The sequence below is a fragment of the Trichoplusia ni genome, chromosome 1 (assembly GCF_003590095.1).
Source record: "Trichoplusia ni isolate ovarian cell line Hi5 chromosome 1, tn1, whole genome shotgun sequence".
In the NCBI taxonomy this organism is placed as follows: domain Eukaryota; kingdom Metazoa; phylum Arthropoda; class Insecta; order Lepidoptera; family Noctuidae; genus Trichoplusia; species Trichoplusia ni.
Window position 1 is genome coordinate 20516073 of NC_039478.1, and position 17827 is coordinate 20533899.

At 34.2% G+C, this 17827-nt stretch overlaps 1 protein-coding gene across 2 annotated transcripts; it reads left to right on the forward strand.

Moving 5' to 3' along the window:
- Positions 1-11666: 11666 nt before the first annotated feature.
- On the forward strand, positions 11667-17023 carry LOC113497154. Of its 2 annotated transcripts, none has more exons than XR_003400879.1 (4): positions 11667-11780; positions 12310-12469; positions 12803-12897; positions 16962-17023. XR_003400879.1 is itself a non-coding variant. In XM_026876595.1 (4 exons), the coding sequence occupies exons 1-4, from the start codon at positions 11766-11768 to the stop codon at positions 16991-16993; spliced, it is 306 nt and encodes a 101-aa protein (XP_026732396.1). In that variant the 5' UTR covers positions 11667-11765; the 3' UTR covers positions 16994-17023. The 2 variants fall into 2 exon arrangements, 1 of the variants encoding a protein (XP_026732396.1); XM_026876595.1 differs by having other exon boundaries at positions 11667-11784.
- Positions 17024-17827: the final 804 nt, after the last annotated feature.

Sequence of the window (17827 nt, forward strand, 5' to 3'; positions counted from 1 at the left end):
GAATTGGTAAAAGGGCTGTTCAAAAGATTCAAATGAGAAATAAACTATTAAATAACTGTTTTATTTCATTTTTTTTACTGATTACGGAACTGATTTGCTCAGTTTGTCTATACGTCTCTTTTTTTTAAATGTACAAAAATTCTTAACAATTTAAGATCATCATTCTATAAGAAAAAATCTTGCTTTTCTATAACAAAATAGGTATGAAACAGAATAGATACCACTTTTACTTATCAATACCGAAACATAATCCCTAGATTTTCCCCGTATAGAATTCCACTTACATTTTCCGTTCAATTGGCATTAGGTCGACGAACTAAGGTCATTGACGGAATATCGTATTTGAGTATGTATTACCGAATAGAGCGCAAGCCTCCTTCTTTTTTTTATATGTAGAATCTTGGGACCTATTCTTTTACCCTTGGACTTTCTCCACCGTGGCAAAGGAGGAAAGGAAAAAAATCGGAGTGTGCAAAAGGGTTAAAACTTTTGGGCCGTGGAAGCCGAGTGCCAAACCACTTTTTAAAGACCCAAAGGCTGGCTTTTACCTCGCTCAGAGGATTAGCATTGCCATTCAACGTGGCAATGCTGCCAGCCTTTTGGGCACACTCCCAGCCGGCAGCGAAGTCGATGATTTTTTTGATGCATTGATTCATTAATAGTGGTTTCTTAGGTTTACGCGAATGTTAGACATTGAAATGAAACGAATTTTACGGATTTTATCGCGGTTTAATTTTTGGTTTTAGACACCTTTGCAGGTATCATGGTCACGGGCAAACTGTCTGCCCGTGACCATGATACCTGCAAAGGTGTCGAAACGTCGGGAACTAAAACCAAAAATTAAACCGCGATAAAATCCGTAAAATTCGTTTCATTTGATTCATTAATGCTTATGTTTTTTTTGTATATAGCTTATGATTGTAGTGTAAATATTTAACTCTGTAAAATTGTAAAGAACATAGAAAATAAAATCATTAGTGTGCAAAAATAACTGAAAACCACAGGAACGCGATTCTACTCGGGTTCATAATATGTTCTTGTTTAAATGTTATAAATCCTAAGAAAATCCCGTGCAATCAATCAATGAAGTCGATCAATTTAGCCTATCGAGATAACCTCCTATCCCTATTCCTTCTCTTAATTTTGCCATTGGTATACTAATGCTACATGAATATCTTATAGAGGATATCAACCAATTCTAAAATGTACAGGTTTAATAGCTCTCTGATAAAATCTAACCATCAGTTAACTCGCTATCTATCTGATGAACAGCACCAAAATGCTTTCAGCTACCGTTGTAACATTCATACTCAAACTCAACATACTTTTTTCGTACACATTCGAGTCTGGATACTTAATTGATATACGAAAGATAAAGTGGGATTTCAAGAAAATACACGAGACAAATGTATTTACATATTGGTCTCGATCAAAAAGTTTTCCATTTTCGCTACGAACGTGCTTTTCCAATGGAATAGATATAGAAAGATTTGAATAAGATAAGTGTCAATTTTATAGATAGAGAATACTGGTTCAACGATATTAACAGATTTTTTTATTAAAAAAATACTTTGCACTTCGGAATTTAATCCCTGCCTTGTTTATTTATTTATTCGATTGGGATCTTCAACAAAGAATTCACCTTACAAGCTAGAAATAAAAAATCACAAAACCACAATGACATAGTGTTTCTACAGTTATAGGAGACCACATCATGCGTATTTAGATTAACAAGTAACAATGCAAAAGGAAAAAAACAATAATAGAAAACATTAGAACACTGAACATTAAACTAAATCAAATTATGTAGAAAAAAATGAAAATTAAAAATTAGAAATTAGAGAGATAAGTCAACGCCTACACACTTTGTGTCTGTGTACGAACCAGTGTTTTATATTTACCCAGACTATTAGGAAATATGTCAATATCTCCACAGGCACATGACACAATATTGTACTTCTGAGTCATCCTGGCAACCGGAGCATGCTTACCCAGATTTGTTCAGTGTTGTGGGACCTTGAATAACGCACGGGGATATCGTGGTAGTCTAGAGGGAACGTTGAAGCTTATTATGCTGAGAAGACCTGGACAATCGATGCCATTATTCATCAGTTTGAAAATTCAAACTTTGCGACGAGATTCAAAAGACGCGAGTCCATAATGTTTCAGTCTATCCGCATATGAACTCACATTCCTTACTCTAAATCGGTAGATGAGATTTCTAACGAGTTTCTTTTGAACTCTTTCTAAACGGTCTATGTGAACCTGGTAAGTTGGATTCCAAACTGTGCTGCAGTATTCCAACTGACTTCGTACATAGCTATTACATAGGAGAAGTATAGTAAATGGTTTTCTGAATTCTTTAGAAGATCGCAGTACAAATCCCAGAGATCGATAAGCAGAATTTATTATATTATCTATATGTTCGATGAACCGAAGCTCGCTGTGGGTTTCACAAACATTAAATTTACGCAAGACTTGTTTTTTTTTTATATCATGTTCTTAAGGATGTCACAAAGGGCCAAGATTGAGAATAGCAGAAAAGTAATAAATACCATGACTACTTTCTTCCTCGGGGGCAACAAAATGTAGATTTCACAGGAGCAGCAATAGGAGAACGCCGTCTATGAAAATTTTTTGACAGACGGATGAACGTAATCGTAGGCTGAGCAATAACATTCCAATTAACCATTTAGGACAGTATTCTAATAAAGTGGTAGAAATCCTTCATTATAAGCTAACGAAGTGATAGTATCTGCGGTTAATGACAAAAATTAACCTCAGAAACTCCGATGGCAAGTCAGATTCAGTACAAAATGTACGATTTTAGACATGTTTCACTACAATTTTCTACGAATACTTCGTCTATTTATAAAGTTTACCAAAATCAATTGGCACCATTTAGCAAACACACTGAATAATTCTTTCAACCCGACATTACCATTAACCCACAATGTATTCCTGTTTACATAAACAAGCTGAATTCTTTCAACCTTGAAATTTTAAAGGTAAATCTCACAGACTGGAGTAAATATAGACTTGATTTTACGACATTATTGTAATGATTGCGAAGAAAAAGGAATGGAAGAGATTTCAGTAATAAAATTTAAATCAAAGTATATTCGGTCAGTAATATGATTTAGATATTTACAAATACAAAACTCTCCCTTCATTTAACGTTAATTAAAAAAAATGCCATTTGCGAGTCGGACTCGCGACACTCCCGTACCATTTGTTGTTATCAGTTGTCATAGCGACAAAGAAGACAGCAAATGGCTTCGAAACAGCTTTTTAGTTTCACCTTTTGGGTACGGAAACCTTAAAAAAACATATATAATATATCCTCAAATATATACATAGATATTTTGGAGGCAAGAGTATCTTACTCTTGCCTCCAGAGCTTAGTACCAACTCTATCTAGTTTTTCTATAGTCTATGGGTTACTCGTGCAAACCCCAACTAAGTAAATAAACAAGATCTAAATATAGGTTCCATCTCACACACTTTAAATAAAATCTACATTATTTTTATGTGAATTGAAAATGAAACGGATATTCTTAAGGACGTAGGTAAACACATGTGGAAGTAGTGTTGTACTGAAACGTGCGTTTTTCTTCGGATATTTTTTCATGACAATATACGACATATTTTAGGAATAGTCCTAATGTTACAAGTCAAACGGACATTCAGACTAAAATAACACCAACTACTATTATTAAATGTAATAACGGTTTACTCACACGTATTTATCGGGAGTGCCCGACTAGTTTCGGACCCAACCGGAGTCCTTAATCATCAGCAGACGCGGCGGGATCGCGAGTCGAACTCCAAGCAAGGACTCCAGTGACACAAGTAACACCTGTTCTGAGTCTGGGTTTTTTCGTGAAACAACGCCCGATACAAGGATGAAATGTCTCCCAAAAGCGGTGATCGAACCGTACTGATTTGAGAGTGGTCTTTGCTGTCAGCTTTCTACGGACTTGTGTCTAGTCACCATTATCAAAACTCGGTGAAATTTCAAATCAAAACCGATCACAATTCCAGCATTAAAAAACTAATAAAATGAACTACACTGGTTCTGTATACTAACTTCCCCAAACTAATTGCATGTCGATTCAACAATGCATTCCAAAGGGTTTTATTTGATAAAGAATGTGAATTAATAATTTCGCAAAGCCGGTGTCGACAGGAAAAGTTTCTAAATCGAATTTTTCATTCATTCCGTTCGGAGTTTTCCCAAAAGTCGATGTTAGTTTTTTGTTTTATGTATTGGGATTATTCTGACTTCACATTGCGCTGTTTTGAATTTTTGACAAAAGTTTTGTTGGAATGGCAGTTGAGGGTACCGTCTGTTAATTTGATTTATGCCATTTATTTCGTTTGATTGCATTTCCAATAACCTTAGTTTTTTCTAGATGACGTTGAATTAATAGTCTGTACTATATCAATTTCTATAGTAAACGTAATTTAATAATAACCAATTTCTTTTGTTTTAGTATCAACTTTTGCTTTCCTACTGCTGTAAAAAATAACTGCTCTAATAACCCAGTAGAATCTAATAAGTAGAGTAGAATATGAAACGCAATTGTCCTGCAGCCATTATATTGCCCTGCCAACCTGACTGAACGGCCTATATTATTATCGTCAGAATATGAATAACTATTATTATTATACCTAATTTCCATTCATTCATCGGCAATTGTAAATGGTTGAATTTTGGCCCTATACTTATATCACAGTCTAAGAATCATCTTTATACTGTGCTTATACTCAATACCCAAGACGCACGTGTTACCAACACCACACGTGCTTCCAAACATAGTTTCTCACACAGAACTGTCACGGGCTAACGTACAATGTTGCTCTCAGCTCGATGGTTTGTCGTTCCACTTCGAGATTTCACCGTGGCGTGTGTATACTTAAATAACACACGCATATCCTACTGAGAACGGAACTGCTTCATCGGTTATTAACTAGGTTTGTAGTCACGTCCCAAGGTAGTTATTTTCTACATTCTTTGGAATAGGTTTTATTTTAGTAACCGATTTAGGTAGAGTTGGACTCCTGACATTGATCGCTAATAAAGAAATAATGTTAAAAGTTAAGGGCGGTACCTACAAATGCATTTCTTACCCAACTAATTTATGACCGTAACCAACGTTGCTTACTAGAAATGTTTCTATTTAAAAAAACAAATAAATTTCTAATTTACACTCTTAATTTCAAAACAAAATCCAATTATTTCCTGCTTTTATCCTACTAGTGTTTGGAAATATTGCTAAATTATCATTAAATTGATTCTAAAACATGTTGATATCCACCTCATCAGTTGCAATACCCCCCTAATTACGGTACGCCATATATCTAATTAGTATTTATCAGTGAAGCGACGGTAACCGCAAGGTTCGGTTATACCTATACTATATATACATGTGGATTCAAATTAACCTGCTACAGGGTGTTCTAACATAACACACTAAATAATGTAACAAATTCATGATCAGAGCAGATATTTCATTGCATACGTATAAATAAATAATAAAATAAAAAAAACATTTATTATCTCTTCACAATAGGCCATAAAGTAACTTAACACTGTAAGATAGAAACAACTTGAGTTCCACCTATGTGAGAGACTGGTGCCTAATGTAGGTTTTATAGATTAAAACCTGTGTTATAGGTCACCAGTGCCCCACCCTCGGTTAGAAACTAAACAAATTATAGACAAACCGTGAGAGGAGAAATAAAGAAAGAAAATAATTAAAGTACTAGAGTTTACAACAGAACATTAAATTGAAGTTTTTTTATTTTTTTTATTCCAGTTAATGTGTTATGAGGTGTATGAGTGGTGATAGTAGAAGTTAGGGAGTAAATGTGATAGTGTAAGTGTGAGTATATTTATGATGGTTGCGAGAGACATATAGTATGATAGCACGAAAGTCTAAGAGAGAATGGATAAGAGTTTCTCGGTTTGGTCGTAATCACACGTTTTTAAATAAGCCTGAACAATCATACTACACTTATATTTAGTTTCTGGGTAAAAATTAAGAATTTAATTTAATTTGTTATATAAGTAGACACCAAGGAAATCGGAAAATTTTTGTGAGAAGCTTGTTTTGACTCGCCAATTAGGACAGACTTTGCCTCTACGTTATTTGAGAAGATTTGGATCAAAGTACTGTTCACTGTGTAAGGATATCCCATTCTCTGAAAATGATATCATTAAATGATGCACTGATATTATTTTAAGAACAGAAGCGTACAACCCACTTCAACTGAAAAGTACTGAGTGGATCTTATGGGACCAATGACAGCTATTTAACGTTAAATGAAAAAGTAATCTACAAAACTGGAACATTCAGTCCGAAGATCTGAGATAACAAGCCCAAAAATAATACATACGGATTGAGAACCTCCCCATTTTTTGATCGGTTAAAATTGTTTTGTTCATTTATTTTTATCGAAAAATTCGGATAGTCGATCTTCGATAGCCTAGAACCTTTAATATAATATGCGCGTGAAGACAGTCGCTTTTGTAGTCTAGTCATCAAGCAAATAAAACATTTGATACCGATTTTTAATGAACCTCGTAGTATGAATACTTTATTTTTTTTTAATTGAAAGCCTATTTCAGGAATCCTGACATTAGTCTGCATGAAAAGGTTTAATACTCATATCATAACTCATATAAATAAAATCTTGGAAAAATAAATGCCGATAAATTGCTTTGCAGTTTTTCAGATGTTATATTATAGTTAAAGATAGATTTAATTGTGATTAAATAAATAAATAAAAAATATTTTAAGGGTAAATACCAATAATATTATTACGTCAATGTGTAAAAAAAAACACCTTGTTATTTGATCACCAAATAAAATAACAGATTATAAAACGACGACTTTATTGTTAAACTAAACCAAAATAAAAGGTCAAAACAAACGCAGAATTAAAAAGGCCATCTAGATTCAAATTTGTGCCTTCTATTTTCATATTTTACGCAAAAATATGGTAATCGGATATTGAAAAAACTCGGATACCGTTTGCAGTATTATGGAAAAATTATGGTATAGTTTTCGGATATTGAAAAATATTTGCACATCACTAGCATAAACATTTTGTGGAGTTTGTAAAGAAACTGCTTTGGGAACTAACTTTAAAGGACCTCATGATTTTAAAGACTTATATTTGGAAATAATTTCATACAAATTCTTCTCTTCAATGAATAGATACCAGATTCTACTCGACCGGAGTTAAGAAAACATGTGGCAGTGGGGTTAAAGCACAGATGAACTAACTATGCGCTACTTATTGAGCTCTCCAGTATATCCTACAATGCTAGCATACTCACCTAAAGGTTAAGCTAACCTTGAAGCGGTCGTTCCATGAAATGTTGAAAGGAGTTCCTCTGTTTTTTGGGAAGCTTGTAAAATTGTGGGTCCTGGCTGTTATTTATACACCTTTGATACCTTTGAATTTGTGTCGTTACGCGTAGTAATAAGCTAGAAAGCCTGACAACCAGTCATACTAGCGTGTATTGTGTTGCCCAGGTAACTGGGCTTTCTTTGTAAAACACTAATACCAAGCTGCATCTGGTAAGACTGAAACCAACCAAAAAATTGTTGAAAAAAGGCTAGGATGATAATGTGTATGGCTAAGTACTGGTCTAAAAACATTATGATTCCCAAAACTGATAGGCCCCCTAAGATAAAGATCCAGAAAATTATGTCGTTTTGTCTTAATAAGCAACAACAATAGTACTTTCTACGTTTAGAAAGTCTTAACGATGCTCGCTTTAATTGTCATCAAGTGTTAATTGTTGGGTACAGATCACTTTAAAAGTCATATCATGTTTCGTCTCGACTTTGTATTATAATTAATTGTATACTCTTTTCTCTTTATTCTAAGTTTAACGGTGTCTTTAAGCCTTGGTACAATGGTACGATTTTATCTGGATAATTTTTTGAGAGAGACATTGTAATGAAAATTTCGAGGAATGGTAGAAATTTTCTGATGTAAGATTATCTGAGGTGAAACCAAAATTAAAGACGAAAATTACTTTTTCAAAAGTCCTTGGAAGACACTGGTATTTAACTGCATCCGATTAGTCTCGAAGCCGACCGCAACATATTCGGGAAAGAACTGATATAATTCTTCCTAGATGGACAAAACTAAGTTATGAATATGCTTACTCATAGATTTATGATTGGATTTTATCCCACTCTTGGGTTTTTTAGTGAAACTGACAACTTAACCAAAGAAAGTGACAAATCAAAGTTACAAATTCCACCCATAAACTTTTTTAATAAAAAAAAATCAAAATTCGTAAAGCTTGCTTAAAGTGATGCAGGAAAACATATGGAAACCAGCACAGATGAGTATTTTTCAAGGTTGGGTCGAGCCACATCAGCGGCCAACGAGAGGTTTAACTCTTACACCAGATTGTACATCAACCAAACAAAAAAGGCTTCAATTGTAAATAATACTATCTAACGGAAACCATAAGAAAACATGACATTGAACTTAATCACAGTAAAAGGGAAACTCCAAAAAGTTCCACTAAACATTTCCATAATAGAGTTCCGCGTTCAAGGGCAAAGGGCAAATAAAACTACTTTTTAAACTGGCATGCTAAACGCGATTAGAACATTAACCTCTTACTGTTTACTACTAACAATTAAACTGGGCTTTGCGTGAAAAATGACCGAAATTAAAATGACCTTTCCGTCGCAGACAAGGTCATGGTTTCGGTCAAGGATTAGCATTTTATAAAGAACTAGAAATAAATATGGTCTTTTTTTATTATAAGCCCTTGCTGTCCCATTGCTGGGCAAAAGCCTTCCCGTTAAAAATGACATTTTACACGGAGCAATGTTCATGTATATCTGATCGCTTAATCTCCCTCTTTCCATTTTTCCTCTTGACCACGTGAGTCATCATCTAAATGTGGTAGAATTTTTTTCTACACTAAAAAAAAGAAGATAAACTTCGTTACTGCATACAACTTATAATTACAGCTGTGAGAAGATAATACAGTTTAACTGCATTTTCGCCTGTTGTCGCCTAAAAATTGAAAAAAGAAAAGTTGAAATTGCTTGTGACGTCACTTGCCAGTACACTTGTTATCGATTAGTGACGTTATTAGTCCCCTCTTCTACACGTTTTACCATCTTTGATGCGTTTCACCTTCCTATTATTATAAAAGATGTACCTGACGGATTGATGTGATGTTTTTAGTCTATCTTGATTATAAAGTTTCTTGGAATAAGTAAATGCAATGACTTTAAAATATTTTTTTAGTAATCTTCTCAATATTTGTTCCCATACACGTGAAAAAGAACTTTATGGTAATAAAAACGCACATAGAGGTCTTAAAAATGAGAATTATGCTGTGTGCAGTGTAAAAAGCAAATTGAATCATATTTCATAACCTTTACGACTTATGTTTAAGTGAAATGAATGAGATGGCTTCGGTCAGTAATGCAACCATATTTCATGATTAAAAGAGTATTTGTTTTGTATGGGAGAGTTGTTTGAATTGTTTTTTTTCCCTTTTGTTTACCGTAGTTACGCGTTGTCTTATTTAATTAAGTATTTATCTGGGTAGGTATATTTTACACACATTTTTTTATTTTAATAATTTATGGAAAAGATGAGAATGCCTTTTATGAGTTCGTATAGAAATAACTGTTAATTATAAATGAAAAACTGTCTGTCCAAACTGGCTGTATTGTTTGCTAACAATAAAATAAGAACACAATTTGATATCACGACATTTACAAAATAAATTCATTTAACTCACTCATCAAAGTTTTGATCGACCAATAATCTTTGTTAGCCTTGTTTTTTTATATATTTTTGTATTAATAACAGACGTACGTCATCTGTAAATCAACTGGCTAGCTAACCCTTTCCATGATATACATCCTTGTGACAGACGGGATACAAACAACGGTGCCTCAGTTATACGGTTCCATTTTAGCCCTTAAAGTACGAAGCCCACAAAAGAATAAACACCAAGCGTCAAACAACCGAAACGAACAAGACTATAAATTTATTTCCAAAACCGCAGGGCCATTGCACTAACCACGGCCCTAATTTTACCCAAATAAAAATACCCAGAACCTTTGACAAAAATGGAAAAAAAAGCAAACAAAATTCATAGCAAAAATTTCTCCACTTTCTAGTAAAGCGTTCGATTTCATTAAATTGTTTTTGATCACGTATCTTGGGGTTCGTAAATACAGAGCAATTTGAGGATAATCGTGTATCTACGTGAGTTCTGTAATCACTAGAAATGTCGGTTAATGTCTTTTATTGAGCGAAACGCGTGTATCATGAGAGGATGTCCAGTGGGGAGAATCTGAATTTCTCCAGATAATATTATAACAAGCTATAAGTAAAAGTTCTAGCATTAAATTTCCCTGTGACAGAACCAGTGGTGATATTAAAAATTTCTTAGGACACTGTTTAAGTTCATAATTTCTAGTAAAACTGGTAGAAATAGCGCCATTTTAGCCACTGCCACGAAGCAAGAACATTTAAATGTCTTACACAAAGAAAAATCTGCCAAGTTTTAAAAGGTAGTAGGTTCGATTATACGAATCAACGTGCTTAAACGGTGAGATGAGAAACTAGCGCACCTAGTTTGCACACATAGCACACAACCCAGCACACCGGTGTGTCGTCAGAGTTATTCTGACTACTATAAGAATTAAACTCTATGTTGATCCTGCTGTAAAAGAGTAACGTAAAGAGTATAAATAAAAAGCATGTCTGACGAAATTGACTAAAAAATCATTGTCACAAAGAGATCAGTCAAAATGCGAAATAAGGACATTAAAGTCTAAAGATTTTCCTGTTTTGATAACTGTACAGGTACACTTCCATTTTAGAATCGAGAGTGGTGTAGAGCAGAGAGTACAAAATAATTCGAAAAATTTTAATGAGGACAAAATTATAAAAGCAAATACTTGTGCATTTTTGAATTTCAATAGTCAGGTTTATACCAACTGAAACGAAATGAAGTCTTAATAGGTAAAATAATAACTCTACAAAAGCGGTAAAATCAAGTCTGAAAAAAAGGAACGTAAAAGCCAATGGAATTGTTCATGAAACATGTACTCGTACCTTCCAGAACAAAGTGATGAAATATTGTATAAACTAAGAAATTGGAACTAGTATGAAGTTGAATTTATTAAATAATAAATTTTATGGCTATACTGTTATGGCTGTTACGCACAAAAGGAAACGATGCTAGCTATAAACTCTTAAAACATAGCTTAGGTTTTAAACCTTTTTGCCTTATATTTGGCAATTATACAGTTAAACCTGATTAACCTAATAGATAGTCTGGCAAAGGCAGAAGATTTTTTTTATTATCATAATTTATCATTCCATTATACTGTACTGTTATTATAAGGATGAAAATTTGAAAGTAGGTCTGTTTGTTACCGATTCACACTCAAACGACTGAACCAATTTGGAGTTAACGTAGCTGAAAACGGGAATTTACTACTATTTCCAGGACTAAATCGTGGATGAAAGCTAGTCCAATCATAATTCCAATCGCCACATACTGAGGCAATAGATTTATACATATAATAATACAATACAACTCAAAAGATTGACGTAGAGCAATAAAATATATTTCCTAGCTTATCAGTGTACCATAAGCATTACAACATTCTTAAATTGAATACAAACAGCACAAATTTACGATTCCCTTCAGTTAGTTCGTTGTTCCTGACAGTTTCGGATTTAATGCGATGTGTAGGCGTTTGGTAGGTAATGTATTATCACACACTTTTCGAACTAAAAATTTATATTTAGGAATACTATGAGTCTATAAGCCCGAAGAATCCTCTATCGTCTACCGTTTACATGATACACAGTGAGCTATATCTTGTAACAAAACCATCAAATAGATGTCCCAATAATGGTGGCAGGCCTATGCCCATCTGCGGGTTGGCGTTTTCAGATTCAAATATTTTTAATCCAATTTTCGTCACCTTGTTTTTCTTTATCGTTTATTTGTGGTGCTTCATAAAAGTTAGAAAATGCATATTTCTAAAAAGGCACATAAGTAGTTGCCTGCGTTGGAGTCGACAAGCACTAATTCGTGCTAACAAATCTATAGACAGAAGCTCAGGGCCACCACTGCTGTTTTATTCAGGGACTAATTTGTCTAAACTCCATATTCATTTCACTAAAAATTAACTCTTAAACTCAAAATTAGATCAGGCTGCAACTGTGTTTATTGACAAATAAATAAATAAATCATAAAAATCTATATTCTGTCATTTATTCCAGTTCTCCTTGCTGTCTCGACTTTCCTAAAATACACAGAAGCACAGAGTGGTAACTATAGGAAACAGGTTATAAAGTATCCTTCCGACACACAATTCTGGGCAACTGACTTCTTTGTGAAGGGATGCAAGAACTTCCTGGATAGCTGCCCTCACTCTTACAAGTTGGTTAAATTTTGTACTCTATGCTTATAGGTATAAGGTGAACATTGCTATGTAATGAGGCTTAAGTGGGGTGATCAAATTTAAAATTGTTTCATATTGACGGAAGCTAAAGGTCCTATAGTTTTAAGTCTACAAAAATGTGCTGTTGAGGTTTGGAAGTGTGAGACACATGCTAGAGCGAATATCTATAATAGAATGATAAAAAACACTTTGATATCACGCGGTCTTTGTCACTCCCAAACGAAATCATGAAGACAGCATAACATCATAGTAAAAATTGCTACATTTCTTTAGGTAGAATTCTTTAATATGATCATTATTAATTTCAACAGGATACAACAGATCTGTGCTCGAAACTATGATGGAATATTCAAGAACTTCAACAACTACTGCGAAATGCAATATGAGAACTGCAACTCGTGGAAAAGTAAGTTCTAAGGCTTGTTTAAGACTTTTTATGACCTTTTTTATCCGGGGAAATCGTCATAGAATTTTCCCAGCCCTGTTGAAGGCAGAGAGGCATGCCGGACTCTTACCGACTAAAACTACCCCATGTTTCGTCTTTTTCACCGTTCCCTTATACCTGAGACCAAGCTATACCATCTCTCTCGATATAAGAGACTTCCCAAGGCCTGTACTAACTGTTAAAATAGTAGTGATGTAAACGTGTGCAAGTGAGAGATCGCTCTACCCAGCGTATCGCGGCTCTCTTGCTCAGCTGCTTTTGCTGGTGCATTAAACTTTAATTCTAACGTGATCCCAAAACCGCTTTAGGATCATTCTCATTTTTCAAGTAGTTTAGTTCTCTCTAAAAAAGACTTTCAGAGGTGAAAAAGAGATAGCACACAACGCAGCATGTCGCTTTCACAATAACATACCTACTAACTAAAATTGTGGTCCCTTAATAGTTATGTAGGTACTAATTAAACCTTAATTATCACAACATTATTAGTAAATAAGGCTATAATGACACGGAAACAACGATAATTAGGTTAATGATTAAAGTTCTTTATTAGGTCGCTAGGAGTTAATTACGCTGTAAAAGTAAACAAATTACGTTAATTTTGGACATAGTTAAACGGGAGCCAACGATATAATCGTAAACGCAGTTTAATATGAAACCAAAAGGTTCGTGAATGAAACTTTCAGAATTTAAACTTGTTGTAACTGTTAAGTAGTTTGAGAGAAAGCAGATATAAAGATCAAATGTATAATTTGACATTATATTTTCTTGCGATACCAATAAGCACCCATAAATTATTAGTAGGGCTGTATTTTCCTTTCCTACTTCTGAAATGACTCCCGACTCTCTAGTAAGATAATTACTCATTGAGTAGCAGCTCAGCAAACATCAAAATCATATGCATAGGCATAAACACTTGTCCTGTGTATTTGACTTTTTGACTTGTACCACTCGGCCATCCGTGCAATCTTTGAAACCATATTGTGTCTATCGCATTGTAAAGTATTTTATTATAACCTCAAATTAATTGCACACTGTTTATTGTCAGTACTAACCACTTCTTCTATATTGAATCTGCTGGTGGGATTTCTTGAGAAATTAAAAGTTCTTTTTTTTCTTTTCGGTTGTGTCCTGTTCCATGCCAAATTTTATGGAAACAAACTATTAAATAAGTACGGTGTGGCAGGATAGATGTATGTAATTGTTCATAATAACATCTTCCTAATACTACCATAGAAAAACGTCAGCCCAGTTTTGTTTCCCAAAAAACACGTAAGCTACAACTTTATTCAAAGCACACCATTTATCTGTATAATAAAAAGCGATCCCTATAATAAGACATAGCTACTGAATAAATATAAATTTCCGTAATCGTGCAAACATAAAGAGGGATTTACATGCTGTTTACATTGTTAAAGCTAGTACACATGATACGTAGCGTCGCAACTGCGTATACAAGGCGATGTCACAATACATTGTGCCGTTTCTAAGAAATATCGTCCTATATATGCTTTGTTATACAGCAATGTATTGCAAAGATTTCGTTGGATAATTCAAGTAGAAGTCAATTGGTGGTTAGGTGACATAAAAATATCAATAATTGAGCTTGTAGATTTACGGCATGTTCAGCAGAATAATTGATGTAAAGCGAGTTACAAAAAAAAATCAAAACATTTTAAAATATTGTGACTAAATGCTCAGCTTGCGGAGTATATACTCATTTTAAAAGCTGCAAGTTTACATGTATGTATACGGGTGATACGCAAAAACCACTGAACGGATTTAGACAAAACTTGGTACATAACTAGTTTATAACCTGGATTAACAGATAGGATGGATTTTTATACCGATTTTATGGTCCCGTAGTAATACGCGAAATACCTAGTGTATGATACAACGTACAAATGAAGACTTTATCTATATTACTCCAGCCCGTGTTGGGTTTCCAGTACCATTAGATTCAGGTTATTTCATACGTGACAGCTGCCTTAATCATACGCCATCACGATCCATTTTAGTTGGCAGACACTGCACATGGAAGTCAAAATTGATATTGATGATCTCACGACTGAAGCTAAGGATCTAATAGTGATATATGATATTCGGGTACAAGATTAAAAAAAGCTAAGTAGTCGCTCAGTCAGATGCCCAAAAAAACATGGCTAACGAATATTTTTCTTCTACTGTAAGTTGAACTCTCGTGTGTCGTCACTGTCATCAGTACCCTTTTTACAGATATATGAATGTAGCATTTTTTTTCCTGACAGATATATCCGATTTTTAGCCAAATATCGAATTTTATACTCCTATAGGACAGCCGATACTAATGGTTTCACAAACTTTCCGGGAAACGAGAAGGAACACAGTATATTTCAAAAGATCGTCATTCATCCATAAACTACGCTCAAATGCTTCCAACCGTCGGAATCTTTGCTTTGTTTCGACGCAGCGTCAACGCAACGTTTTGTGTGTACCAGCCGTAAGGGAGCTCAATTTTGTACCGCCATAAGATCTTTACAAATGGTGTGTTGAGTAGAAGTTTTTAGAATGCGATTTGTGTTCCGTTTGCCATTTGTTTTTGGAAAGCATTTTTGTTCTCAGTTTATCAGTAGTTGGTAACTAACTTAAATTATTTCTCAAAAGAGAAGTTGCTTACATTAATAGTTATGGGAACTAATTCATCGGCATCATCATCGGCCCATATTCGTCCACTACTGGAGATATCACACTCTGCACGCCATTGAGATGTATCTTCGGCTGCTCACAAATCATAACTATTATTAAAATTTTGATAGTAACTATCGTGAGAATGATTCATTATTAAATGATGTAACGGTTTACTCGCGCGTATTTATCAGGGGTGGCGGACTAGTTTCGGACCCGACCGGAGTCCTTAATCATGAGCAGACGTGGCGGGATTGCGAGTCGAACTGAATTATTAAAATTATTTTCAGATCAATATTATCTAAGCTTACAGCATTATCTAAGTTTGACTATATCTTAAAAAGTCTTTAAATCTATTTTTATTCATTAGTAAGTCCTGGTAAGAACAGATTGCCATAACCAATAACATTATTATCTCTCTCAAAGTTGATCCTTTGATGGTCTAACTTCATCGACAAGAATTTAACTTCCAATAATTTCGATATCCTCTTGGTTATTGAATCAGAACTTGTTGAAAAGCTATCTCTATTTAAAGATTCTACAAAGTGCCTTGTTCCATTTGTAGACTGTTTTTAACTGTCTTGGAACAAACCGCAAAGATTGTGGAGGGCCTTCGTAATTGGGCTTGAGAGTCTAAATTGAAATTTCTACGTGAATCTTCGTTTTTTTATATACGATAGACTTTCTTGGAATTTAAATTTTTGATGTCACTGTCCTTTTTTTCATCGCCTCTATATATTTTTATACCTGCATATAACTAAGTCAACAAAACGAACTGTTTCATATGAAACATTTTTTATTCTTAACGTTACTCTAGCAAATATATTGATTCCAATATCGAAAGTCAATTATTGATTCTGTTGACCTAATAAGGCTCTGTAAAAAAAATTTCATTAAACCACAAAAGATGGCGTTATTGTTACTACCAAATATTTGCGAGCCTGTCACTAGATGTCACCACATGATCGTGTATCTCAAGAACTCATTTTTTTTATTTCAGATGTTTCCTTTTTTTGTGCATCTTAATCTTTTATGCTAGATAAATAAGTTATAAGCCTCAAATTTCTAGCAAGTTGATACCGATTTTGCTACTATCTTGTAAATTTCATTACTTTTTTTACGCTGTACTTAAAATCAACTGGCGCCAGTTACTAGATCAATGGAAACGCCTAAAAGATAATTTAATTTATTAAATACCGTTTATGAACTTGTTGTAAACTATGCTCTAAGTGAACTAGAATGATACTGGCGCCAGTTACTGGCCTGATGCAAACGCTCCGAGGACAGTTAATGTATTTAAATAATTTCAATAACAATTGTGTACAGAATTTATTTTCAGCATTACTTTTTAATATTTCTTTCAGATTGGCACGTGTTCAGACGAGAAAGATGTTAAAATAAAAAAATAAAATGCGGTTATTATGGCTTTGTTGTTTTATTACTTATGGAGAAATAATTTTCTAGGGAACGAAATATATTTATAGCATTAGCTCGAATTTTAATTGACTTGAAGTAATTCGTGGTAGGCAGATGGTACGAGAGGAATTCAACTGAATGAAAGACGTGAATGCTCTTATTATTTTATCAAAGAATGTAAAAAGGCGGGATTCCAGGTAAATATTTAAAAAATCCGTTAAAATGGATCTCACTCATATTTCATCATCGGTAGCTTAAATAGGAGACTGACCGACAGATTGACACTTTACATTTTAATATTGTTTACGGTAAAAAGTTTCATATACTGGTATCTTAGGCTGGTCTAATTGAAATAAAGAATTTGACTTTGACAGAAAAAACCTTCTGTGGGCCGTCCATGCAAATTTTGGGTAGGTGATGATTTTCGTCGGTTTAAACAAAACAAAGCCCTCAATTTGTAGAATAACTTCCAAATTGAGGAAACAGGAAAGGTGTGTACTGTGTAAATGGATTAATTGATAAGTTTGTGAATTCGTTAACGAGGGGGTCCCATGTGATCTCGAGAGGATCCCTTAGGAAACCCCGTAGTAAAGCATATTTTAGGTGTATTCTTAGTAAGATAAGAACGTCAAAAAGCTCCGTCATCACTGCTCCTGTATTCAAGAATCTACGATAAAACCAATGAATACACCTGAAATCATTAACCTTGGTGGGTCCCAGGGCAGTCAATGGACTGGATGATTCATCCAAAGTTATGAGGATAGCCCGAATAGTTTGGAACTCAACCAGAGTCCTGAACTATGAAGTGACGTGA

Excerpts from the sequence above, each read along its gene's own strand:
- LOC113497154 (XM_026876595.1), top strand. Across the intron at positions 12,470-12,802 it reads AGCTGCCCTCACTCTTACAA|GATACAACAGATCTGTGCTC; the intron begins GTTGGTTAAATT and ends TAATTTCAACAG. Across the intron at positions 12,898-16,961 it reads GAACTGCAACTCGTGGAAAA|ATTGGCACGTGTTCAGACGA; the intron begins GTAAGTTCTAAG and ends TATTTCTTTCAG.